The 27,884-nt window shown below is 38.5% G+C and overlaps 1 protein-coding gene across 1 annotated transcript in view; it reads right to left on the reverse strand.

Moving 5' to 3' along the window:
• The window catches only part of CNTNAP2 (contactin associated protein 2), a 1,268,404-nt gene extending 1,241,249 nt beyond the window's left edge, over positions 1-27,155 (reverse strand). Inside the window, exon 1 of the mRNA XM_075142928.1 lies at positions 26,343-27,155. Coding sequence (XP_074999029.1) covers positions 26,343-26,439 — 97 coding nt within the window. The 5' untranslated portion in view covers positions 26,440-27,155. The remainder of the gene's footprint in view (positions 1-26,342) is intronic.
• Positions 27,156-27,884: the final 729 nt, after the last annotated feature.

Here is a 27,884-nt window from a genome sequence, read left to right on the forward strand (position 1 = left end):
GGGCAGCAGCCAAGCACCCACACAGCCGCTCACTGATTCCCCTTCTCCCGCAGGACAGGGAGAAAACAGAAGGAAGGTAGGAAGACACAAGGATCAAGATAATGACAATTTAACAGATGAAGAAAAAGCTATGTGCTCAGCATGAGTAACAGTTTCTTGGGAAGACAAACACCATAACCATGAATGTTCCCACTTCCTCCTCCTTGTGTCTCTTCCCAGTCTTTTGCCCACCCCCAGCCTATTCACAGGGGATGGGGGCGCAGGGCGGGAAAAAGAAATAGCCTTGACCCCATGCAAGCACTACTCAATGATAACGAATCCACTGGTGTGGATTTAGTCACAAATCCAAAACACAGAATCATTTGGGCTGCTGTGAAGAAAATTAACTCCACCCCAGACAGACCCAGTACATACAGACATGCTGCAGAAAGGTACATTTACTTCTTAAATCAGCATCAAAACATTGATTGTGTTAGCTACATTAAAAAGCGGACACTCAGAAGTCAATCAAGCGATCGTTGTAACATTCAACACTCATTCACCAGGCATCCAAACTTCCTCCATTGCAAAATAGTTGGATGACATTGTGAACATCTTTTAATCAAATGTCATCTATCAACAGTAAATATATGAAGATTGTCCATTTTGATGCTATGCTATGTATAAGAAATAAAGAAACATTTGTTATAATTTAAAAAGAAGAAAAAAATCCCAGATCATCGTCATCATAAAGTTGGACATCAAAATATGATATTGATGTCAGTATGCTGAAGATGAAAGGGAAATATTACGACAATGGAAAATGAATCTGTGCCTTCCCATACAGAGTTAGTATCTCTTCAGCTACAAAGAAAAAACTTATATGGTGCCAAAGTGCAGTTTAGGATATGCTTTTTAATTTCTTTTCTCTGAAAACTTTTTGAAAGGGGATTAAAACAATTTATTTGATTTTTGACAAATTGTTTATCTGAAGAGCCGATTTATGTAGAAGGGGGTGGGGATGGGAAAACTAATAAAAAAATGAATGATTCAGATAAGATCAACTTCCTAGTTTGATTACAGATTAATTTTAAATGAAATTACTTTTAAAGTTTATCTGATAATGTGGTATTGAAAGCTGGTGTTCTGGAAAATAGTATTTTTATTTCTGCACTATTTTATCAACAGGGGCTTAATTTTATACGTTTTGGGGTTGTAATGATCAGGTCTAATTTAGTAGAAATTTGACAAAAAAGACAAAATTCCATGATGCTCAGTAATTAAGAGGAGTGGGGAGTAAGAGTGAGGTTGGCTTAGTATTCTACTGTTTTTAATTAAAATTTTGTGATCCAGAAAATAGTACAGTTGTAGTTATGTATTATCATATCAATAGGGTTCTAATTTTCTATGCTTGTTTACTAAATGATCTGTTGAATGCAAAATAGTGGTTTGATTCATTTTCTGGCTTATTTCTTATACAAAAACTGATCTGAAGCATAATGTCCCTCTTATTATTTGAAAGAGAAGCTTGCTTTGTTGTAAAAAATAAGAATCCAGATGAAAATTAACTACTAACTGCCTGGGGGAAAATGTTGTTTGTTCTATAAATTGCTAGAAAGTCACTCACTAAAAGATCTTTTTATGCAAATTTTTTTTTTAAGAACTATGACATACTGGTACTCAAAGATGGCTTGAGGTCTTAATAGCCCACGCATGCAACACAAAAAGCCAAGATACAAAACATGGGGTTTAATTTGGTTACACCTTCATCAGTTCATGCAGCAGGAACCCAGACAGTCATGGTATAAACCCCTAACCCTCTCAGTTGACTCTCAGTCTGGGGTTAGAACAGGACAGTATGACTCCCATATGAATGTGAAAAAGATGGGAACAGGCATATTTATTTACTGCACATGAAAGTAAGAACACCATACCTGAGAAGACATCTTTAGGTTAGGCATCCAAATTTAATTCTGGTTATTTAATTCTGGTTTGTTAGGACATCCTCTGGAACGAACTTGTGCAATGGTTGCTTGCCAAAAGGAGGCGGCTGAGGTTAGCTGACCTGCTTTCCCAAATCCCCAGTTGAGTTCCCTTACAGTTAACAATCCCCTACTTAGTATCAGTCAATGCATATCCAGTCCCTGATCAAATGAACACATCCTAAGGGTTCTGATTAGTTTTGATATCAGCTCTGACCTTTATGAAAGGAAGCTAAAAATTCCCTCTGTGTATTCACAATTTCCTTCTTGGTCTGTGTCTGGCCAATTCCCTGCCAAAACTTTCACTGAAACATTTCAGACCATTTTATAATCACTTCTGGAAAAAAGTCCTACGTCTGCCCTAAAGCTCTTATCAATCAGCTTAAAAATTCCCAATTCTTTGCAACAAGGTCTTTAGGGTATCAACCCTCGCCCTTGCACAGAACAAGTCATTGCACTTCTAATACGGGTTAGCTACCCCACTGCGGCTAGGACCCATCCAAGAACCTCAAGGAGAAATGGGCAGCCTCTTGTGGCTGGAATGAAGAATATTATGCCTGATGATTCAAACTGCAGTTCTCAGGAACTGTTCCCTTGCTCCTGGAAATTGAATTAACAGCAAAATTAGTAAAGTCACCCAGTGGACTTTGATCTGCAGTTGAGGACTGGAAGGTTCATGTATATTCTACGCACATCCGAATGTCAGCAATCAATTAGGTATATCTCTTAAGTCCTTACTGATCTCATGAGCAGTCACATAATTCAGCAACAATCTGAGTTATGCATATTGTGATCCTGGCTCCCTGTGAAGGCATTGTGTTCCCTTCAAAGTAAAACTGGCCCTAATATATTTTATCCTATTCTTTAACTGACTTCTAGATTACTTTTCCACAAGTGAACATGGATGTTTACTGCCCAGTGGACATTGTAAGTGGACATTGTGTTTACCTGCAGAATGTTACTCCATATACACCAGCCCAGAGCTGCCTCCTCAGCACTGCACAGCAGTGAAGCTATGGGGCAGTTAGCTGCTTCACAGTATGATGTGCCATGTTGTGCTGATACATCTGCTTGCCAAGATGCTCCAACGTTTGCTTTCTAAGTTGGCAAAATTTTGGCACCATAGGGGATTATCAGAAATGAACGCCTATCAAAGACGCTCATAGCAAGTTACTTGTTTAGTGTATGAAACATAAAACTTAGCACAAAGTACAGTAACATCTGACATGTGTATGTGCAATATTTTTGTGATGTAACAGTATATCCTATGGTATTAACAAACACTGAAAATATAATTAGGAATCATATACAAATAACACCAGGTATTAAAAAATGTAGACTTTTCAGCGTGACCAAAGTGTGCCTACATCATCCCTTGAACCCTGTTACAAGTTCCAATGCTTCAAGAAAGCTGGTCTTCTGGAGATAGCACTCAGACTATCTGTTATCTGGTATCATCAGATCATCTGTCAAGTATAACGTTAATTGAAATTACAAAGATATGGACAGACAATCCATTGCAAAACATGAGTAGTTCTGACTTCCAGATCAATAACTGAAATGTCTTTAACTGAACATGTATTAATAACTACTAAAAATAATGTTAGATGCATATTACTCTGTTGATTTTATGGACTGGAAGCGCAGATGCTTTAATGAACACTAGAGGGTAAATAATTTATAGTTTGTCTGGAGAAAGATATTGACTAGTAGTTCAAGTTATCTAAATACATGTGATAGCTTTTAAAGACCTGAAGACATTCTGTTACAAGATTATTATACTCTAAATTATCCATTCTTTACAGCTTGACTTTCTAGTCAATCAATTTCATGGATACTATTCTAGTTTTGTAAGCTCCACAATTTTTTAAATTCATCAGATGTCAGCCAAAAAGTCACACTTAGTAGTCAAAGAAAACTAATCAAATCACATTCATTTCATGGCTTAACTTGCTGCCATGTTTAAAAACTCTAATCAGGTGATTAAGACTGTCAGATTTTGTATATTCTGAAATTCATCGTTCAGTACCAATTAGATAAATTAGTATCTGTATCTCTGATTTGAACAGAATGTAACCTTTGGAACTAAAATTCCTTAAGACCTAACTTCTGAAGGGTTCAACCTATCTAGAAATAAACTCAACAACTAAAAAAAAAAAAAATTGTTTAGGATGGATCTGAAAAATGAGGAATTATGCAGAAGTCAATAAACTCTTAAATATCCAAATTCTTACTCTCCCTGGTCTTGTTGTCAGACAAGGAAGCACACTGGATCATTCTCGCTCCACCTCTAGTTTCCTGAAATCATCGGCAAACATATGTTTAACAATTCAACCCTGGGTAAGGTTGCTAGCCTGTCTTTATTTATTATTATGTCCCTAGAATACAATGTCTGTTAATTTAATATCATCTTTTTTCCCCATCTTTGCCACATTTATGAGAGTGAGGTCCATTATTATTTCAAGCATGAAATTACCCGAGTCACAGAAATTACACTAGCTGAGGAGTTATTCCCAGAAACTCAGGTGTTAGGTATGAAGTCCATTTGGCAGCCCGATTGATTATGTGTATAAATTCAATTTAAACAAATCTAGAACAATACAAAGCTTGTATTTGAAGAGTGAATCTGTGGCTGAATTGGGTTCCTCATTTGAAAGTATTTGTGGTGCCTTTCTACAAAAGTCAGATTTCATAAATGGTCCTTAACAATCTAAGAGATATTTCACCGTATTCAATGTGGCTGGACTATTTTAATACGGTTTATGAAAACATTACTGTTACTGAAAAGAAATGAGAGATCCATCACTGAAAATTTTTTCTGCCATCAGTTGTGTTATAAAAATTGTTTTATGCACACCACTCTGCCTCTTCTTATTAAAGGCATATATAACACATGGCCAGATTTACATTTGAGACTCATTCTTACAAATGGTTTGAATATTTATTCCATGTATATCTACCAAAGTGGTCAAAACACATAATGTGCAATAAAAACTGCAGGGAACCAAAACAGCTCCAGGTTCTTTGTCTTCACCCACAGCTTCTGGACAGCTTTAAGGGAGCTCCCCTCCATACTAGATTTTTACACACCCCAGCTGCAAATTACATGTGTGTTGCAAAAGTCTCTGCTAGTCCATTAAATCTTCCCCTGAAAAACATCAAGAACATGATACAGAAAGAAGTTCTGATCCTTGCTCGTAAGGTCTCCACATCCCTTCTATCATAAAACCTCAGGCAAAATGCATTCACATCTTTTCAACTCTTTATGGGTCCATCTCAGATATTAGTATAGATTTGCCCTCTGGAATATATGGGAAGAAGATGTCTGATTTTCCCCTCTTGCTCCTCTGCCAGAATCAAAAGGATAAGAATCTCCTGGAACATGATATAATTATTTTCATTTAAATTAGTTGAAATGTCTGCTTGGGGGAGAAGGAAGATGGAAAGAAAGGAAACAAAACTTTGTAAGCATTAAACACCAGTGCTGAAAAGTAACTGTAGTCCTCATTAAAAGTGACACCAGAACAATTTTCCTTTGATATATACAGTTTGCGTATTATTAGAAGCTTTTACATCTTTATATACTGAATTAGTATGAGATCCTTCATAACTGTATGTTCATTTCATTTTGTAATCAGAGTTATTAAAGCAAAGCATGGCATACACTGATTTATAAGTACAAATAACAAGCTATATTTGTAAATAATATTTTTCTTCTTGTGAAGCAGAGTACTGTCTTAAATGTATGAATAGTGATAAAATGCCAATCATGCCACTGAAATTCCACTGAAAATTCTCTGAGAAATTCTCAGCACTGTACTTATCTTTGTGGCTCTGAGTAAATGAGACATTTGCCAACAAATTCTTTTTACTCCTACAAACAGACTTGGAGCAATTGTTGTGGTTTCCCATAATTATGATACGATTTTATTTATAGTTCAGTTGACAGTTCAGTATTATTTTGTTTGTTTTTACATTTATCTCTTTTTATTCAGTTAGTTGTGCACTTTTTGTGTAGCTGCTACTTGCAACCATGCCATCTTACAACGCTTTGAGGGACGTATTCCTATATCAACACTATACAGCGTATATGATACAGAGAATCTCAAGCAATTCAAAGGGACACTGTATGTGCATCCACATCAGAAAAAAATGGCCAAATAGATCCTGATGCAGTGTTTTGAGGAATGTGTGCAGGGACATGTCTGACCTAGAAAGATTGACCTCACTCCACTGAATTTTGAATCTGAGTCATGTTTGGAATTTCAGTACTTACCTCCATCTCTAGGTCTTCCTAGTTTGGTTCCATCTTCCTTTTCTAGATTTGGTCAGAAGAGTTAAAGGGAACTTTTATGCCATAACTTTGTGGACAGAATCCTCATGCATTAGACTTTTCTTGATATGTCTGTTTTTTTGATATGCCTGTAATTCTGAGTGTCCCTGTTTCAGAATGTCAAAATTGGCTTACCTGGTCCCCACTGTCTTCAACCATATTTTGCAGGACTCAACAACTGTATAAATCAGATAAATGCTCCAAGTGAAGTACTCAGGTAAGCTGTTATATTCAAAAGCCTGTCTTCACTGAGATTTGGGTTAGATCTTGATTCACTAGACAGGGTTACTTACAAGGAGACACATGGTATAGTGAATTGTCTGCTATATTTCTAAGTTAATATCCAAGATCTAAACCCTTCAAGAATCTAGCAGAAGAGCTCCTTCTCTAGGCACTTTCAAGCACAATGATTCCAGTCTTTCACTTGACTTTTTACAATATTCTTCAAGACAAACAAAAATACTGACTTTTCTAAGAGTGAAATATGGTCAGTAAAAAAAAAAAAAAAGCTCTTACTATCAACTGCTTATGTTCCAGAGGAAAATAGTTAAAGAAATAGCAAATTAATTTTCTTTCTGCAAGATAATTTCTCCTTTGTCAGGTCAATACAGCCTAAATAAATGGTCAAAATTTATATGTAAGGTCAGTCCATTCTGGTTTCCATCAGAAAGTTTCCTTGATATAGTAGATTCTGCTTTGTGAGATGATAAGCACTGCCTTGCACTTATGAGAAAGGAAGCTTTTTGCCCCTTACAAAAACCACTTAAGATATACACACATGGCATCACAACATGATGAAAACTACATAGTTTGAGCTACCACATTTCAGATTTAATATAAAACCAAAAGCAATTTCCTTTCCCAGTGAGGAGAAAAATAAAATCAACTCCCATCTCTGAACATGCTTCACAATGGACATAATGCTTTTGCTGGTATTTCACAAAAGGTAAATCTTCAGCAACAAAAGAGGAGTGATTTTTTAATTTGGAATATAAATATTCTCTATGATAACAAGAATTCTGAACTAAACATTATTTATAAATACAGAGAAAGAGGTGAGTGAAGAGTGGGAGGACCATTTCTATGGGACTTGACTTAATGATATAGCAAGTCATTAAATTCAGAAATCAGAGAGATACGCCTACCAGCCTAAAATCCGAATGAATCTTCTCTTCTGGTTTGAAGCAATAGTAGGGACCAGGCCAGAATTGGTCAGAAAAGATTATATTACTTCCTTATGCCCGAAACCAACAACCATCGTCCTCTAGCTCCTTTAAGGCCATATTTTCTGCTGCTGTCTAGCCTTCCTAGAGGGTAGATTTAGACTGGATATAAGGAAGAAATTTTTTATGAGGAGAGTGGTGAGACACTGGAACAGGTTACCCAGAGAAGTTGTGGATGCCCCATCCCTGGAAGTGTTCAAAGTCAAGTTGGATAGGGCTCTGAGCAACCTGATCGAGTGAAAGGTGTCCCTGCCCATGGCACAGGGGTTGGACTAGATGATCTTTAAAGGTCCCTTCTGACCCAAACCATTCTATAATTCCTTCTGAACCAGAAGCAAAAGGTGTTGGTTGATAAATGGTTGACAGCAAACGGATCAAAACAGGAGGGGGAGAGATGTTACATACTTCAGTAGCAGCAGGGGAGGAGGCAAAGGAAGAGAAGAAGCAGGATCCTGTCCACCAGTTAGGTTTTAAAGCTCACAGCTCTTCAATCCCTCTCTGTCCACCCAACAGAGAAAACCAACTTCAATGGTCCATAACCTGGTTGGGACAGATGGCATTTGTGCAGACAGAGGGAAAGGATAAAACAAAAGAGAAGGCAGAAAATAAGTTAATATAACTACCATCCTTTAATTCACAGTATAGTGCACTAATGGTTCCTAGGAATCTACAAGCAAGATACAAAAAAACTTCAAAAGAAAAAGGAAAAATAACATGATTCATTTACTATGTTCAGAGAAACATCAATCAGATTTCATATAACTATCAGAGGAGGATAATTACTATCTATCTTTAACACTGCCAGCCATCTGAATTGCTTCATTTCTTACCAACTTCTCCTTTCTATATTTCTTTGTACTAGTATCCTACTTACTATCTTAGGACTATCAATTAAAATTTGATGACAAGAAAAAATCTTGCTACTTCAGCCAGACAGAATAATATGCAATATTATTGCAATTGGTTACAAAACAAATCTCAAAGTGACTTTTAAATAAATAAAACCCTACATTTTAATGCTGATATTATGTCCATTTAGTCCAGCAGTGCCCACTTAAATCAGCGGCTTATTCAAGAGGAAAGATCAGCATTACTGCATCTCATCAATCCTGTACTGGCACAGAGCGTAAGTTCAACGCAAATGTGAGTCAGACAGACATAAGCAAATAGTACACACACTCTGCAAGTCCATAACAAATAGTTTTCTGTCATTCCTGCATCTTTCTTGGAAACACTATCCCCCAGGAAAACAATTTGCCAGACGTTAAAAGTAGTAAGTTGTAGAAGAGAAATGTCTCAAAGCTCTTCAAGATCAGTAAGATAAAAATTAAAATGGGGACTCAGAGAAATTAGGGTCCTGTTGCTGTTTTGTACTATGAAGGTTATCATCCAAGTACCTGTTGCCAAATGCTGTCTGGCTCCAGAATTTTGAGAGTGTCAATGTGTCCTTTACCAGTGATACCTTTCCTTTATATTTTGCAAGAAGAAGGACCAGCACCAGTGTTTTGATAGTTCTTGGTCTGTGGAGATTGTGCGTTGGTCTGACTGACTTACCTACCCTCATACTGACTGACTGACCGACCTACCTACACCAGAGGACTGATCTACCAGGGAACCTGAGCTGCTTCCGCAACAGGGGAACTGACCGTCACGTCTTTGTCTTTTGCTCTTTTCCTTCACTTGATATCTACATCACCCACTAAAATTTAGAGATTCTCAGGTAGTTTCATAGAAGTCAGTGATGGTTTTATCATCAACCAACAGGAAAAGGATCAAGCTCTCTCTGGACATTCATTCCGTGTTGAGGCATATTTAGCACATTTGGCAGGACATTAGGAGTGGTCTTCATGGCTCCATCTGAAGTGATTAATAGTGACTGACACTGAGAAAATCTGAGAGACTGCTAGGGACTGAAAATGTATTTTAATTTTGCTGAATATAGAGGAAAAGATGTCACCTCACTTTATTGCAGATAAACATCTGCAGTGACTAAGGCAGCAACATTGCCCTTTTACAAAGGCATGACTACTGAACAGCATCCTACTGTAATACGAAAACTTTCAAGATTATCACAGAGAAACTATTAGAAAATGCTTGCACATCTGAAGGGATTATTTGGGGCACTATCACGACTCCACTCTTTTTCCCCATAATTTTGCAAGCAAATCAGATCTCACAAGCCTGGGAATCCTTCACTAAAGAAGTAACGACTGGTACCAAATTTTCCCAATGGAAAAATAACAAAATGGTAAAGGACCAGCAGGCTCAAGGGAAAGCTAAAACTTGAGTATTACCTTACTTGTACAAGTTGATCCTCTGCCTCTTATGTCAAAATTTCTTTCTTTCTCCCACTGGCATATTCCACCTCGATGTCCTTTATCATTTAAAAACAAAAAAGGGCTACTTAAAGTGCAATAAATGAAGATTTCCAAAGGATGTATCTAATGAAAAGAGGCCTTTATTTTCACATGTTTCTCAGCTTCACTGAGTAGATCTTTGTTCTGGAATTAATTGACTCTTTCTGAGCACAGCTTTGATTTTTTGATCTGTTTGATGTTGTTTCAGCTTCTATTTGTTCAATGACCCACTGACAAATAGGTAAGGAAGAAAAACTAGAGCAAAAGCTCTGTAGTTTTCATGCTGGAGAAAAGCAGGCACATTCCCTTGTCAGCCACGCAGAGGGTAATGTGCAGAAAGCATGTTCATATCACCTCCAAGAACATAAGGGTTTCAAAGTAGAATAGCTCTCTGGAATGGGGAATGTAAAAAGGAAAAAAGGGTCTTATAGTCAAAATAATACAGGAACTGAGATTCTGGAACCATTTGCTTAATTTGGAAAGAAAGGGCTACATTTCAGTAAAAAAAAACAACTCCAAAATAAAGACAAAATCGAGTTGGAATTTTTCATTTTTTTTTAATTTTGGATTTCATACATTTATTCAGAAATCCCCCTAAATAATTTTTAAATCACAAGGCTTTTTTTTTTTTCCAAAAGATTCAAGTGTCTTGTTTTGAAAATATAAATAAGAGACACTTCTACGTTTCTTCATTATTTCCATTTAAAGTCAAATGCTAAGTAAACATACTCCGTTTTTTTCCTTCACTTGTTTCTATAATCTTCTTAACAATAATTTCTATATTTGTATTTTAGAACTAATTTATTTTACACAATCGGGCTTTTGTTAATGATGAATTCAGGATGCTCGATGAACACTACTTCATTCCATTCTTTCTAAGGGTGGGGCTTGAAAACGGGCTATGGGAACACTCCTGCAGCATCTTAAAAGTACTACCTAAATCACAAGAGGACATGGCTCCATGTAACTGCAAGAGCTTCCTCAGGAGCCGATAATACAGGGGTGTCAGAGGAAAAATCTCTTGTTAGCTTGGAAAACGGCCCAGCTTGCATCAGATTAGCATAAACCACTGCACACCTGGCAGAACACGTCCCTGCATCTCTGTATACTTCTCTGCTCCAATAACAAATTATTTAAAGCAAACAGGACTTTTTATTTTTATATTGTTCCAGGCTCCATTCAACAAAACTGAACCTAAGATTTCATTTTAGAAAGTTCTAAACTTCCCCTTTTTAGTCATTAAGTCATGAATAGCAAACAGTGTTCTCTGCTTTAATACTAAGGGCTGTGTTAAGAAATTATTCATACATTTTGCCATTTTGATCCCTATTGACCAATACATTACCCTGTGAGAGCAGTGGAACTACTGCCACAGTAGATAACACTCGATATGAATAAGGATGGCAAAACCTGGGTCCCTTTTGTGTTACAATACATAAGGTGTTATTTGGTGGGGCGCCTATGATCTACAGTCATGGACTAGAACATCATTCTGACAGGCACTGTACAAGCACTCGTCATCTGGAAGAAACAGATGTTTGATCACAGAATAAAGGTGTATTTAAAATGATTGTTTGAGTCATTCTATACCAAAAATACTGTGTGCCTTTCATTTCTCCATTCCAGGTGACCAACTGGAAGCCCAACACTATACAGCAGGAAAGAAGTAAACATAGGAAAGAAAAAAAGAAAATGATAATGAATTTCTAAAGGGGTGGAAGAAGATGTTAATACACAATTTTTAAAGAGTGGACCACCCTCTAAGTTTACTAATGAGTTTTGTGTAACTGATATACATCTACTCTTCTGAAATGCATTACTTCCTGGTTAAAACCCCCAAAAGCAGAATCACTCCGTTGCCTCATAAACTCTGCTGCTTAATAATGTCGCATAGAAAAATTAGAAAGATGATGGAATTCATGGATGGAATTCATAATGTAGCACCTTACTTCCACAGCCTGTAATTTGATCAGATGAGGATAATCATATTTTCAAATGAAAAGTGGGCCAGCAGAAGGCGGCTGATGTAAGATATAATTTCTGTGAAACATTTGGTACACATTTGGTTGGTTGTTGTTGCATCAATGTCATTTGTTTTGAGGTTTACCTCTGGTAGCTTTTTAAAGGAGTTGAATATAGGAGTTGTATAATCTAGGACACTGTTTTGTTTGGATATATTTTTAGGTGAAGTGGACAGTCTTTGTTAATATATTCCATGTGCAATAACAGCAAACTTTTATATTTTGCTAAAATACATTGTGCTTTAAAATGCTATACTTTAAAAAAGAACTCATTATCTACACATATGTCTACACAGGTCTATTCAAGATAGTTTGCCAGTAACTTGTCAACATTTCCACATTAGCTTGATCTGCCTTCTTTATTAACAGAAAAAAAGGTCTGCTTCACAAAGGTTCTCTTCATGAAAGTTTTACTGTCCAGTAATACCTTCCTGCTATTCCAGTCAGTTCATATATATGTGTGTGTGTGTGTGTAAATGAATTCCAGTTAAATAGGGCAATTACAGGGGAGTGTCCCAGAAAGCTCAAGAAAGCTTTCTGAAGATAATAAAAATGAAGTGCATAGACCTTTGGTGTCAGCCGCAAAACTATGTCTGTGTTCATCTACACAAGATATGGCCACAGAAAATAACTTTGTGATCAATGTTAATCCTCAAAGAGAAGATGACTGATATAAGTGAGGTGCTAAAATATTTCACAGTATATGCAATATTTCCTATTGTAAAGATCCAACTACTGTCATTCAATTAAATGCCTTGGCATGGTTAAATATTAAGAGTTTAAATTACCCGAAAAGAACTTAGACGACTTCAAGTCTTTCAGTTGCAAAGGCTATTTTTTTCAGCACAAGTAGTTTTATACGGAAAATCAGAAAGATTAATTTCAAAGAGCCACTGGAGATAAATAGCTGGTATCTGGAATACAACTGAGAAATCTCTAATTAAACTGCACTAAATTCTCATTGCTGATACACTAAAATAACTCCAATGGAACTTTGCCGGAATTCAGTGTAATTACTGGTGCTGTACACCAGTATGAGAGAAGGTAAGATCTATAAAAAGGTTTTGATAATAAAATTTATGCAAGTATTTAACTATACACCGCACCCCCCCCGAAACAGAGCATAACACCTCTATGGTCTAAAAAGAATGGTCTGATACATTGGCCCATCCAGTTAAGTCATCGGTGTGTAACCGTATGTCATATTTCATTCTGTGCAGATTGGACTGTTCTGCAGTGATGAGACACTTCCATACAGACATTGCATTGGGTGGCCTCTAGCAGCGATATCCTGGGGCTTCTCTCATCCGCTGCAGCGAGGAGCAGCCTTTCACAATCACATGCCAGGTGTCAACAAACAGCTGCCGTATACTCCCCAACACAAGCGCCACCCTAGACCTTACCATAGACTTACTAGACCTTCCCCCCAGAACTGTTGCCAGAACCCTTTATTGTCTGTATGCACATGTATATGGGAAGACTAGTTGCTCGCTCATTTCAGAAACTCTCTTTCAAAGACATTAATCTATATTTTCTTAAATTAGGTGCAACTATTTCCAGGCTAGCAAAAATAAGTATTTCGAAATAAAATATTTAAAGACGTAATTATATGCATACAATATTTTAATTTATAGGTCAGAATTAGAACTTCTAATAATGATAAATTTATATCTGAAATTTAGGGTCATTAACATCAACAATATAGTGAACAGACACTTCTATTATACTATCATTCAGTAATGAGAATTGTAGCTGAATAGTCATTAGCAGTCTTTTACTTTGGTTCTAATAGGTGTTTATGTATATGGTTGTCCTATTTCAAGCAAGAATTTAATAAAACATTTATCATTATCACAGACTTATTCAGGAATGTTTGGATGTCTTCAGGGGCTTATTTTAAAGCACTTGTTTAAATGCTTAGTTGAATACAGCTGACCTACTGAGCTTGGCCTTGGGTAGGGTTCTTGTTAGTCTTCTAGATCTTTTTCTAAATAAACATTTTCTGTATATGTGTTTCTAGTATTAATGACATATTTTGGTTGCTCCTTGATGGAGGTATAAATCCATTATTAAGTATATTTAGTAGCAGTAGTAGCTAGACCTCTTCGGTATTTAAGAGTTCAAACAGAAAAACTTGACTGTGAATGGGAATTGTTTAAAAACACTTTAGCAAATGCTTGACAACACATATGGTGATTGAGAGAGCTGCCTGAGGACTGGAGGAAAGCCGATGTCACTCCTATCTTCAAGAAGGGCAAGAACGAGGACCGAGGGAACTACAGGCCTGTCAGCCTCACCTCGGTCCCTGGGAAGGTGATGAAGCAGCTCATCTTGGAAACCATTTCCAGGCACGTGAAGGACAAGAAAATCATGAGAAGTAGTCAGCATGGCTTCACCAAGGAAAAGTCATGCTTGACCAACTTGATAAAATCCTATGATGAAATGACTGGCCTGGTAGGTGGAGGAGAGCAGTTGATAATTGTCTACCTGGACTTTGGTAAGGCCTTTGACACTGTCTCCCATAAGATCCCCATAGAAAAGTTGATGAAGTATGGGCTGCATGAGCAGACAGTGAAGTGGATTAAAAACTGGCTGAATGGCTGGGCCCAGAGAGTGGTACGAAGTCTAGTTGGAGCAATGTACCCTTGGGGTCCATACTGGGTCCAGTCCTGTTCAACATCTTCATTAATGATCTGGATGATGTGCATCCTCAGCAAGTTTGCTGAGGACACAAAACTCTGAAGAGTGGCTGATATGCCAGAGGATGATGCTGTCATCAAGAGGGACCTCAACAGGCTGGACAGGAACCTGTCAGGGAATGGCCTCACTCTGAAACACAGGAGGTTCCATGTGAACATCAGGGAAAACTTTTTCACTGTGAGGCTGACTGAGCACTGGCACAGGTTGCCCAGAGAGGCTGTGGAGTATCTCCTTGGAGAGGAGATAGAACCAGGCAGGTTGTTGAATACCTGGAGCCCTCTGGACATGGTCCTGGGCAGCCTCCTGTATGTGACCCTGCTTGAGCAAGGCAAGATGACCTCTAGCAGTCCCTTACAACCTCAACCATTCTGTGATTCTGTAAATCAGAATCTAACAAATATAGAAAAATTACAAACAAAAGGATACAAGGCTTAATTTATCCATGCCCAGAAAACATAAGGAAAATAAAAAAGAAAAAAGAAAAGAAAAAAAGCAGGTTTGTTTTTTCTTTAAAAAAAAGAGATGAGAGAGGAGATGAGAAGCAAAAGGATACATACCAAAAGATGCTACATACAAGTGGTGAAATTGCCAATCATGTAGAAAAGACAAAAACATACAGTATTAGGAAAACAAACAAGACTGCATAGTCAGATCCCAGAGTGGCAACAAAACAATTTACATTCTAATAAAAACTGAGGAAGATGTTAAAGAGAAGCTAACAAAGCTAGACAGTTTCAAACCAGCAGGGCAACCTGTATCTGAGAAGGTCTCTGAGCATTGTTATTGCTGATTTCCAGTAACCCTTGGAACACCAAGGAAATTCCAAAAGACTGAAAGAAAGTACGGTGTGCAGATACTGAAGAAGACGACCTGCATAATTACAAGCCACTCCAACTAACATTGCTGCTAGATAAAATAATAGAACCTGATTAATAAAAATTTAAAGGAGGTAAATCTAATTAGTGCAAATCAACATGGGTTTATAAAAAATAGATCTTGTCAAAGTATCCTGATGTTCTGAAGGCTTTTTTTTTTGCTGAGATGACAAATTTGAATCACATCAAATTTGCATATATATGCATTTATATCTGTTTCTGCATACACTGTAATAGTATGCATTTCGAATTCTGAAGGCATTTGACTGGCAGTGTACACTATTTTAACCAAGATACAGAATTATTATAAATGTGACATACTAAGTATATCAAAATGTAACTGTAACAAAGGAAATGAGTGGTTTCTAGTGAGAACCAGCAGAAATCTGATTTTCAACCCTTCGTTATTTAACTTCTTTATTATTTGAACTGCAGAAAAATGCATACTCTTTAGAGCTGAAGATGACTTGAAATTGAAGTTTACACATGTCACAAGCTTGGGACATTTAGGTCAGCTGGTAAAAGGAAACATTAGGCATTTTAATGTGGCCATGTGTAAAGTCATAAACCTAGGATAAAGAACATAGTTCCAGACTGAGACATTCAATGCTGGGAGGAAATGTGTCAAAAGCTTGATAGGTGCGTTAGTCAGAAAAGGAAGACAAAAGAAACTGTACCCCCCTGATAAATGAGACAGGGCATCTGGTGACAACTGACATGGAGAAGGCTGAGGTACTCAACAACTTTTCTCCCTCGAGTTTTCACTGGCAATTGCATTTCACACATCTCTCAAGCACCTGAATCTCAAGGCAGGGACTGGGGGAATGAAGCCCTACCCATTGTAGGAGAAGATCAGGTTCAAGACCATCTGAGGAACCTGAACATACACAAGTCCATGGGACCTGATGAGTTACATCCCAGGGGCATGAGGGAACGGGCAAATGTAGTTGCTAAGCTGCTCTCCATCACATCTGAAAAGTCATGACAGTCAAGCAAAGTCCCCAGTGACTGGAAAAGGGGAAACATTGTATCCATTTTTAAGAAGTGTAAAAATGAATACCCTGAGAACTACAAACCAGTCAGCCTCACCTCTGTCCCTGGGAAGACCATGGAACAGATTCTCCTAGAAGCTACGTCAAAGCATATGGATGACAAGGAGGTGATTAGAGAAAGCCAACATGGCTTCACCAAGGGCAAATCGTGCCTGACTAATCTGGTGGCCTTCTATGATGGAGTGAGTGCATTGGTGGATAAAGGAAGAGCTACTGACGTAATCTACCTGGTCTTCTGCAAGGCCGTTGACATGGTCCCACACAACACCCTTGTCTCTAAATTGGAGAGAGATGGGTTTGATGGATGGACTGTTAGGTGGATAAGGATTGGCTGGATAGCCAGGCCCACAGAGTTGCAGTCAACGGCTCAATGTCCAAATGGAGATCAGTAATGAGTGGTGTCCCTCAGGGGTCTGTATTGGGACCAGTACTGTTTAATGTCTTTATTAATGACATAGACAGTGGGGTTGAGTGCACCCCGAGCAAGTTTGTGGAAGACACCAAGCTGAGTGGTGCAGTTGATGTGCTTGAGGGAAGGGATGCCATTCAGAGGGACCTGGACAGGCTTGAGGAGTGGGAACCTCATGAAGTTCAACACGGCGAAGTGTAAGGTCCTACACCTGGGTCAGGGCAATCTCCAGTAGCAATACAGGCTGGGGGATGAGTGGATTGAGAGCAGCCCTGGAGAGAAGGACTTGGGGATATTGGCAGATGAAAAATTAGGTATGAGATGGCAATGTGCGCTTGCAGCCCAGAAAGCCAACTGTATCCTGGGTTGCATAAAAAGAAGCGTGGCCACCAGGTCCATAGAGGTGATTCTACACCTCTACTCTGCTCTTCTGAGACCCCACCTGGAGCACTGCATCCAGCTCTGGGGCCCCCAGCACAAGACAAACATGGACCTGTTAGAGTGGCTCTAGAGGAGGGCCACGAAAATGGTCAGAGGGCATCTCTGTTTTATAAAGAAAGGCTGAGAGAGTTGGGGTTGTTTATCCTGGAGAAGAGAGGGAGGTTCCAGAGAGACCTTATTGCGGCCTTTCCACACTCAAAGGGAGCTTACAAGAAAGATGGGCACAGACTTTTTAGTAGGGCCTGTAGCGATAGGACAAGGGATAACAATTTTAAACTAAAAGAGGGTAGATTTAGACTAGACAAAAAGAAGAAATTCTGGAAGAAGTTCCCCAGAGAAGCTGTGGGTGCCCTATCCCTGGAAGTGTTCAAGGTCAGGTTGGATGGGGCTTTGAGCAACCTGATCTAGTGGAAGATGTCCCTGCCTATGGCAAGGGGGGTGGACTAGATGATCTTTAAAGGTCCCTTCCAGCCCAAACCATTCTGTGGTTTCTTGATTCTATGATTCTATGATGTGTAAAGCAGACGAAGGTAGTAACACAACCTACCATATCACCATAGCTGGGTTCAGTGATCCTTCTTGGCCTTATAAGCTATGAATATGTAGGTTTGGGACCATGATTCACTCACAACATTCCTCTGACCTGATTTTTTCCATATGTATAATATATATGCACTGTACTGACCTAACGACTGAAAGTGCATTTTATGCATAATTATAAACAGAGTTAATAAAACCATTCCTTACAATGATATTCAAATAATTGTTTTTGGAAAAAATTAATAAATGAATCTAACTTCATTCGTAATATCTGATTACTTGATTTAACGTGCCAGGATTATGGCACAGCAATTAAGTGGTGAAGGAATTTCAATTGAGTTATTACCTGTGTACCTAGCTTTCACATACAGATGAATTAATCAGGAATCAATGAAGACAATCTCCCTTAGTTTCAGGCTCAGCAAATTACTCGATATGGTGATGAATCAATGAAAATCCAAGAGAAGTCAGTGGAGTCAGTTTATTGCTGGAGGAAAGGGTGGGGAGAGGGCAGAGAGCAGGGAGTAAGATGATTAATAAAATGAGAAAGGAGGTATGTGAGAAATGGCAAATAAATTAAGAGCAGAAGCAAATGGGTGTGTGGTCTGGCGGTGTGTGTTTTTGGAAGAAGGTTGGAACTGTAATGGATACCATCTCTTCTCTATAGGGAATTCCGCTATCATTTCTAACAGCTTGGCTTTACCAGGGAAGAAGCAAGTAGGACATTCATCATATAACTGACAGTATGCCCAGTAGCATAATTTTTTTGGATGTAAAACCGAAGGAAAGCACATTAGAGAGTACAGCTTGCTGAAGCTTGGGAGCACGTAGCCAGCAGAGCCTGCCCTGTGCAGGATATGCTTCTGACTCCATTTTCTCCCAGAAGCTCACTCTTCTCCTAATGCAATGCTAATGCTGTGGACAGGGCAAGCTACTCCCTCTGACTCCATTCCTCAGCAGAAAGAAAACATGTTACTGTCATCGTACGGGAGACAACCTCTCTTCAGCCCCCCCACCGTTTTTTTCATGGTCCAGAACAATGCTGGGAGGCCATTAGTTTTCATTCATAATTATGTTTTTAAATTAATTTATTTTCCTTATTTTTCTTTTTTCCTCATCTTTTTAAAGATATTTGAATTTTTATCTGTATTCAGGGAAAAGAAAAGAACAGGTACAAACCTATTCTATGTCTCATTGACAATCTGGGCAGAGTCTAGAGATCTTAACAAGGCATCTGTTTTTGAAAACTGGGTCAACAGGGTGTAAATTAAACATTTTTGTTTTCTTATTTGTTGGTTGGTTTTAATAGATAGGGTTTTTCGCAAACCATAATCTTGCTACTATTCCCATAAATGTAACTGGGAGTAAAATCACATCCAATTTAACTGCATTTCAAACTTATTTCAAGAACTTTACACCAGTGACATTTAAATCCAGTATGGATTTAAGACACGAAAGACATGAAAACCTAAAATATATTGCAATTCCCTTGCCTGCTGTGTTGCATCCCACTGCATTAGGCCCATATACTTTTAAGCTTCCATTTGTAATGGCTGTAATTCTTCCTTTTCTTCTCTGGCAAACTTTCCATCACAGACTTTCTGCTACCCCTTATGGAAATGGACCCTTGCAGTCTCCTCAGCTCATCTGCTGATCTTCTTCTGTATTCCTTCCCTCTAAATTCCAGGTTTTCATTGGCTTCACAATAAATATCGGTGTAAGTATACAAGATGATTCAGCAATCAATCAGAGACATAGCCAAGGCTTTATCACCACTTAGGTGATAAAAAAAGTGGCACACCTCTAGATTTGATGTAAAAAATGCTTATAAGCAGTTAATTCCTGCATTATAGAAACAGAGAAAGTAGAGAGAAACGTAGCATGTGCATGGCTGATTTCCCTGAGCAAAGGTTAAAAAATATTAAATGATATAGCAGTTTTACAAAATCAAACAGAATGTTCATGTTATATTTAGACAGATATCTAAACAGGTCATTAAATTTCTACCAGATAATGTTACTTTCCCTTTAAATATTCTAAAGAAACAAATAATAAATGTTCATTCCAAAATATTACATTCGTTTGTGGGATGGAAAATCCTTTGGTTAGAACAGTTCAAGTGCTCCTTGCCTACTAGAAGGTATTTTGAGCTGCTTATTTTATTTATGCATTTAAATTTGTAATCCAACCTGAGCTTTTACTGATACAAATGAAAAACTGGCCACAAAGTTCCTAGCTATGTTGAGTGGATCTTAGTCATTGATTTATTTAAAACATGTTTTTGGAGCGTGTACACAGCTGAAAATAAAATATTTGCTAAATATTTTAAATGTTGATAAATATTAACATCAAATTATGAACTGTGAGTGTAAATAAATCTTTCAGTCCCTCAGTGGGCTTAACATGATCACTTAAGTTAAATTCCTGAAAGAACCACTTCTACAGGAGATTGTAAAGCCAAAAAATCTCTAGACTTTTTTGGGTAGAGCAAAGAGGTAAATGTGAATGTCAATATCCTTTTCTTCTCTGAATTATCAGTTGTTCAAGCTTAAGGAAGAAATAGGAAATGGCCAGCTAGTACAGCAGTGCACGAATACTAAGACAATTTCTCAGGCAGGAAAGGTCTCAACTTTGTAAAGTTGCTTGTAAAATTGCAGAGCTATCAAAACCTAGATCTGCCCGAGTTCTTTGTAAATGTCAAACATCAGTCTTGGGAATGCTTTTATTATACCTATGATATCTTCAAAGCTGGAACTGCAAATGGCTCAAAAGTATTGATTACTGATTACCGCAATTTCCTACACCACCAAATTTAGAGATTTAACATGTTCTGCAATTAGCTGGTGGTCTCAGATTATCTACCTATGCAATGCCAATAAACTAGCTGAATAAATGAAGTGTAATAAAGATAAAATCAATGTTAGTTCAAGGCTGAAGTCTGAAGAACCTTTTAATAAATTCTAGTATCTCATACCAATGGACTGAATCACGAACTTCTCACTGACAAAAAATGTAACCACACAGCTCTTAAAATCAGTGTCACAACTTCTATTTCCTTCAGTGGGAAAAGACTCAAACCACCAGACTGCACTCTTTCTCCCACAGATCTTCCTGATGTTTCAAAGAAGGATCCCATGTTCACGTGGATTTTGGAAATCATGCCCTGATCAAATTACCTCTTTCCAAATACTGCTATAATTTTAAATTTATTCTTTAAAATGAAAAAGTCAGAGTTTCATCTCATGAAGAAGACTGATGTTGCTTCTCTAACATTTTCTATCTGAAGTGACTGAAACACAGTTGCAAGTCCATGTACATTAGTAAGACTGAGCATGACTGGTACTTAGGAATACAGACATGGGCAGTGACACACCTCAAGATTTAACTAGTTATCTTATGTTTGACCTATGAGTCAAATTGCTCAGAGGTAGATCAGCTTCTGCATATGCAGAAAAAGAAAATGTAGAAAACCTCCACAATTTGTGCATAGTTTGTTATTACCCCAAGGATTAAGAGTATTACAAAGTCTTAAATATTGCTATAATTACTAAACATTGAACATGAGTTCTGATGTTTTATAAGATTTAGAGATCCAAGTTGAAATTCCTAAAGAACATCTATAGGAAAACTTACTGTCTGTCTCAGATCCATAGTGATGTGAGTTATCCAAGTAGATCTACAGTTTCTAACGTCTGATTAATGTATTATATAGAAAGAATTTCCTGTCACAACTGCATCAACTGAAATAATCTTTCAAATGTGTTAAAAGTACCTGAGTAAAAAAATGAGAGAAAATCAGAAAAGACTTCTTGTCTCCTTGCAAAAGAAACAGCCAATGTTCACAGAGACAAGTTTTCAATTCATATTCTTTAACTTCACTTTCAAACTTTCTTGCAGACTGGACCACTTACTGGAGCATTTTTTGTGTCTTATTCCATATTATTGCACCAGAGTTTAAAAAAATAAATGAACTAAAACCACAAGCAAAGCAAAAAGAACCCAAGCAAAAGCCAGTATTTAAAACATGATTTCAATGACATTTGCAATTGATTCAATGCTCACTGACCACATCAAACTTTGAATCAGACTTTCTGTATATAGACGAATGTCTGCCATCAGGCTGTGAGCAATGTTGCATACAGAGAAGTTAAGGACTCTTTGAAACTTTGGCTTTTCAGCACTGACGCAGGCTCTAGCTGCTGTCACCAATTTGGAAATGATAGCAGACTATTACTATTTCATTCACATGTAAGGTGTATTGTTCTAGGAAAAGCATATTCATTTAAAAAGTCACCCTGAGTAACTCAGTTCAATGTTGTTAAGTAATAACCATTTAACAAACTGTTGTTTGCCTGTTGAATGCTAATTTTATTATATAGTGATGTATAGCCCGTTAAATAACAGTACTATTATATAATGATGGATGTAAATTTTGGTCTAATTTATAGCTAATGTGTTCTAAAAGAAAAAAAAAAAAGAAAGCATATGTTTAATGTTATGAAATCCTATGGTCTTAAAGGAAACTTAGGCCTTCAGTTTAAAAGTTTAGTATATTTATAAGTGCCTTGACACTCAGGGGTAAGAAAAATGATTAAACGTTACACCTACATGAAAATGTTTTGGTATACTTGAAAGTAAATTCTGTGGGATCTCTGAGTTTACATCCAGACAACAGGACCTAAACTAAGAAATGTTAATCAGATGAAACAGGAACACAACTGGAATTGATCAGATTTCACAAAATACCATTATGTCTGAAAAATTACCTGGAAGAGAACTATTCCTGAATGTGAGTCTAATAGAATATATGACATCCCCACATACCCAACATTCAAGCACCATGGAAGGATAGATTCTCTAATTCTATATAGCCCAGAACTCCTGAAAAGTTGTTTCTTGTACAATGCCTTGCTCTTTCAAAAGGGAAATTACACTTTTTTAATACTTTTCTCGCTTACCCAATGTATTAAGGAAAGTCTGAGTGCCATGCAGTCAGAGCTAAAAGATGCATATTTCTGCTTATACACAGATCTTAATGATTTACTATACCTGCCCCTCGTTTGATTTCTGCATCAATTATTGTAAAATGGGGTTAAACTTTAACTTCAGCAGTGGTATGGGACCTATGGCAAAAGCATGAAAAGTATCAGAACTGGAAGTTTTGATAGTTCTGTACTGATCAGGTTTGCATTGCACATAAACAGACACAACCAAAAATAAAACCTAGCTATGAAAGACAATTACTTTTTAAGTGAGTTGCTTTCATAGAGAAGCAGATGATCCTATGATGAATCCCTTTAACATTCTCATTAAGAAGACAAGGTCACTGCTTTGTGTGGTTTTTTATAAGAACACAAGTGAAAGTTAGTCTACCCATAGTCATATTCTTATAATTCCATCTTTAAGCCATGTAAAAGACTATAAAGCACTAAATTTGTATTTTCCGTGTTACTTTTTATCTTGTGATGACCTCTCCTGGTTGAGCTGTTCATTAGCCTTCATTCCAGAAGTTAAAGAGTGTTTTGATCCCTCTATGCTTATTTCAAAAAAATTACAGGAATATAAAGAATTTTTTGCCAAGGTATGAAAAACATGACTATGAATAAAATTTACAGTAAGATCTGAGTATTAGTGTGTGTGATACTGTATCACGGTGTATGTTTATTGTACTACAAGATGGGCTTTCAACACCCACTTCATCTTGAGATAAAACTGAATGAGAGTCAAAGCTTTCAACACCATCACTTCTGAATCAGTATTACCGATTTGTATGTGTATGAGACATCATTTTAATGACAGAGATAGATTTACTGACTTTGCAAAGTTAACATTTGAGATGCAATATATTCACGTAAGTGACGTCCAATTCTATTCTTTCTGAAAACTGTATCTTTTTCTATGTCAGCACAAGCAGACTATAAGAAAATATTGAACAGCAAGCTCATATGTAGGGATTTGTAATTCACTGTACACCATGAATCTTGCATACTTCCTAAAAAATATTGTAAAGAATAAATTTTCTGTTGTTAATTACTTCAAAGTCAAAACATAAAGTAGCAATGGAGGAGAAAATAAAAATGTGGTGGAAATCAATTTTACATCAAAGTTGCGTTTCACACAATTTTTAATTCTTTCAGAAGTATTCCCAACATGATGTTCAAAATCAACTGATGAGGAAAAAAAAAAAGAGATAAAAAACTAAGTGCATTCTCTTGTCAAAGGAGAAAAAAATTCCCCGATGCCACTCAGAATCACTTGCATACAAAGTGACAAACAACCCCAGAAAATACAGCACAGTGACCAGTTTGTATACCAAAGCGTGCAACAGAATAACCAGTTAAGTGGTGCACCAAAACACTGTGACACAGCACTTGAGTTCCTACTGTGGTACCACTTCCCAAGCACCCGTACGTCTTTACAAGAATTTTAAGCATGTACTGCAATGTGAACACTCCTTTTGTAATTTTAAGGCTGACGTGTACTTCTAGCTATATTTCTGTTTCCAGTAAACAAATCTAGCTCCATTTCACTTTCAGAAGTGAGTCAGAAATGAAATGCTATACGCTACATAAGGACTGTAGCGTATAAGCTCTTAGAAGGTGAATTAATATAAAGAAATCTTTGAATATCTGAAAAAAAAAGTCAAGATGGGAATGTATATGAGTAAATTGTAATTAATATTATATATATCCTTTATTAATGGAATTTCTGGTTATAGTGATGTTACTACAACTATTAACTTCTCAAGTAACTTATTTCAAATGTTAAAGATTTGATTGTTGGGTAATCAGATAACCCACTGTAGGTAACTTTCAAGTTAAACTACAGCCGTTAGTTACTGAATGACAAAAAAAAAAAAAGCTCAGAAATCCTATTATAGAAGAGCAGTATAAGGAACTTTGTTTTCCAAGAACAGATTTCTGACAACCTAAATCATAAATCTTTTTTCGCCCTGTATATTCCTGTTATGCAGAGCCTGATATGACCATGAAGAAATAACATTCAGAAGAAAAATTAGATAGCCGGCCAAAACTAAGCAGTAAACCTCAGGATCAATATTTCTCCTAAATCAAAGGTAGAAAAATAACTGAACATCCTATAGCCTCTGAGACCTAGATACAATGCAGACACTGCTGTACGTTTTCTGTTGACACACAAATACATGTCTAAGTGTAAGCAAATCCTGGAACAATAACACTTTTATTTTTTAATAGGTATCAGATGATAACAGATAGAAACCCACTGAGAAAGTGTAGCAGTGCTCTAGTTCCCTAATCATTGCATTGTTCATTCCTGCCCCCAAGGAAACAAATAAATAAATATAATGATCCACATAGATCTCTATGCAGTATATACATTACATTCTAAGACAATTCGCTGCTTGGTCAGTGGAATCGCCCCCATTCACATACACACAATCCCAATACATCTATCTGTAACATCTCAGGACATTTCTTTCCTCTATAAACAGCAGAGGAAGTCAACAGTAGTGTCTTTTTTTGACGATTCTATAAAAATGCACTGCTTCATTTCAGTATGCATTTCAAAAATACTCTGCAAATGGCAAATGCTTTACATGGTCTGAAGAGAAACAACTAAATACTTAACACTGACATCTACCTACAAATGTTTTGCTGGAAACTACAGCTCAGTGCAATGTTGAAGGTTTGATCTAACACCCATTGAAATCAATGAGTATGCTGGCATTTTTCCACTGATAGCAGAATTGGATTCTGTATAGGTGTTCTGCACTCCTCCGGTCTGAAGTTCAGCATTTCAGCAGATGCTTGATCATTTCTCTACTATTTCTGCCTCCCTAGGGGGGCAATTGCTGGTCTCCTCTAAAATACCTTTGCTCATTTTATTATGGGAAGCAAAACTTCACTCTCAAGAAAAGCTGTCCTGGCTCAGTTCCCTCTCATCAACTCACCATCATTCTTTCCTCTTCAAATGAGACAAAATTTTGATAAAACACTAGTTATGGAAACTGCTCACATCTCTTTTCCCTCACAACTGTGGAAGTGAAGTACTTCCAAATGCAAACTGCATACCTTCTGAGGAAGGTGGGAAAAAACAAAACAAACCAAACCAATCAACCAAACAAAAATCACCCCCAAACTTTGAACAGCTTCTATCTGATTCCTTTCCCCCTCTGGCTCCATTGCAGAACCAAGACTATATCATAGAGTAGGTCTTTCAACTTTCCACACCAGCTACCACTGAAATCATCAACACTAAGGAAGATCTGATGGGGAGCACTGCGAACAGTATCAAACCTCAGTGCACGCATACACATACAAATACACAGAGAATCAAACACAAGATTCACCAGCAGAGAAAAAACAATCAACCTCTCGGAGGTTGTGGGAATTCCCCTCTGGTTTATTGCAGAGCTGAAATTGTGCATGCTTCTTAGAAAAGGATACTTACGAGATGCAGGCAGAGCAGTCCTGGCTCTGCAGCTAATGCTGCTGAAAATCCAGAGGAAGAGAGCTGCCCTGCAGCCAGCTCGGGTAACCACAACCATCCTTCACTTCCTGGCTCCCTGTACTCCAAATGCCAGCCGCAGAAGACCTGCTTTTCTCCACTTTGGCCCCTTCTCTCTCTCTCCTTCTCTTTCTCGGAGGAGGTGGCGAGGAGGTAAAGAGGGCAGGGCTTTACCTTGGGGTAGAAGTCAACCCCCCTCTTCGTCTGCTACGTCTGGGTCTGCAGCAGCAGGATAAGTCCCGGTACTTTTCTTTCCCTTATTTCTCTGTGTTTGTGAGTGTGTGTGTGTTTGTGCCTTCTTCTCAGAGGAAAGGAAAAAAAGAAAAAAGCCACAAAGTATCAAATAACAAGGATTGTGGAAGAGAAAAAGAAAAATTAAAAAAACAATCCCCAAAAAGACGTGGGGGGAGGGAGGGAAAGGGAGATGGAGATGAAGGGAAGGGAGAAAGGCGGAAAAAGCTGTTGGTGCTGCTAATGCTGCTGTGGATGCTACCACTGCAGCTGAGCCCTTCTTCCTGCACAGAGCAGCGCTGCTGAGAGAAGCTTGCAATAACCTCCCAGCTCAGATATATATACACAGTGTACACGCACACACAGCCGGGGAGCCAAACACACACTCACACAGGAGCGGGGAGAGGGAGAGAGAGGGAGGGAGAGACACTCCCGCAGCAGCGAAGCAGGCTCAGAGCCTCTCTCCTCATGTATTCATCATCTTCCAGCAGGAGGAAACGCTGCCACCAGCAGCAGCACCCTCCCCCCCACAAAAGGGAAAAAAAAAAAAAAAGAAAAAAGAAGCAGAAGGGAAAATCCTCTCCCTAGCGCTCCCCTCCTCTTCCCTCCGCTTCCTCCAGCTCCTCCCTCTTCCTCTGCGCCCCTCCGGCCTTCAGGACCCTGCTCGTCCTCCCTTGCCTGGTTCAGAGCCAGAGCCGGGGGACCGCGGCGGGGGCTGGGGCGGGGGCGGGGGCCGGGGCCGGAGCCGGGGCGGGGGCCGGGGCCGGGGCCGGGGCCGAGCCGCGGGGAGGCCGCGCCGATGCCGCTGTCCGCGGTGCTGACGCCGGGCGCGGAGGCTCGGTGCGGCGCACCGCCCGGCGCCCCTGCCCGCCCCCGGGGCGCAGCGGCAGCCCCCGCGGCCGGCTCCTGCCTCCCTCCCCGCCGCTCCCCCGCACACCGAGATGGTAGCGGCTCCCCGAGCTCCAGCCTGCCGGGATCCGAGCCAGGCGGCCAGCAGGCAAGTCCTCCGAGCGGTCCTAGTTCTGGGGGGGTGAGCACCATCCCGCCTGCGGAGAGCTGGGGCTGCAGGAGCCGCTAATGCAGCTGTTTTCATTCGGTAATTAATTCTCACTCCGAGAGCGAGCCAGGAAGCAAGCTGCATTAAAGTATCATTACGGTTTTTGCCTGCAAGAGATGACTGAGACAACCTGGCCATATCCTCCCCTTATGGTTTAGGGATTTCAAGAGTCTGACTGCTTTCTTCCATCCCTCTCC

Source organism: Calonectris borealis, chromosome 2 (genome assembly GCF_964195595.1).
Source record: "Calonectris borealis chromosome 2, bCalBor7.hap1.2, whole genome shotgun sequence".
Lineage (NCBI taxonomy): Eukaryota > Metazoa > Chordata > Aves > Procellariiformes > Procellariidae > Calonectris > Calonectris borealis.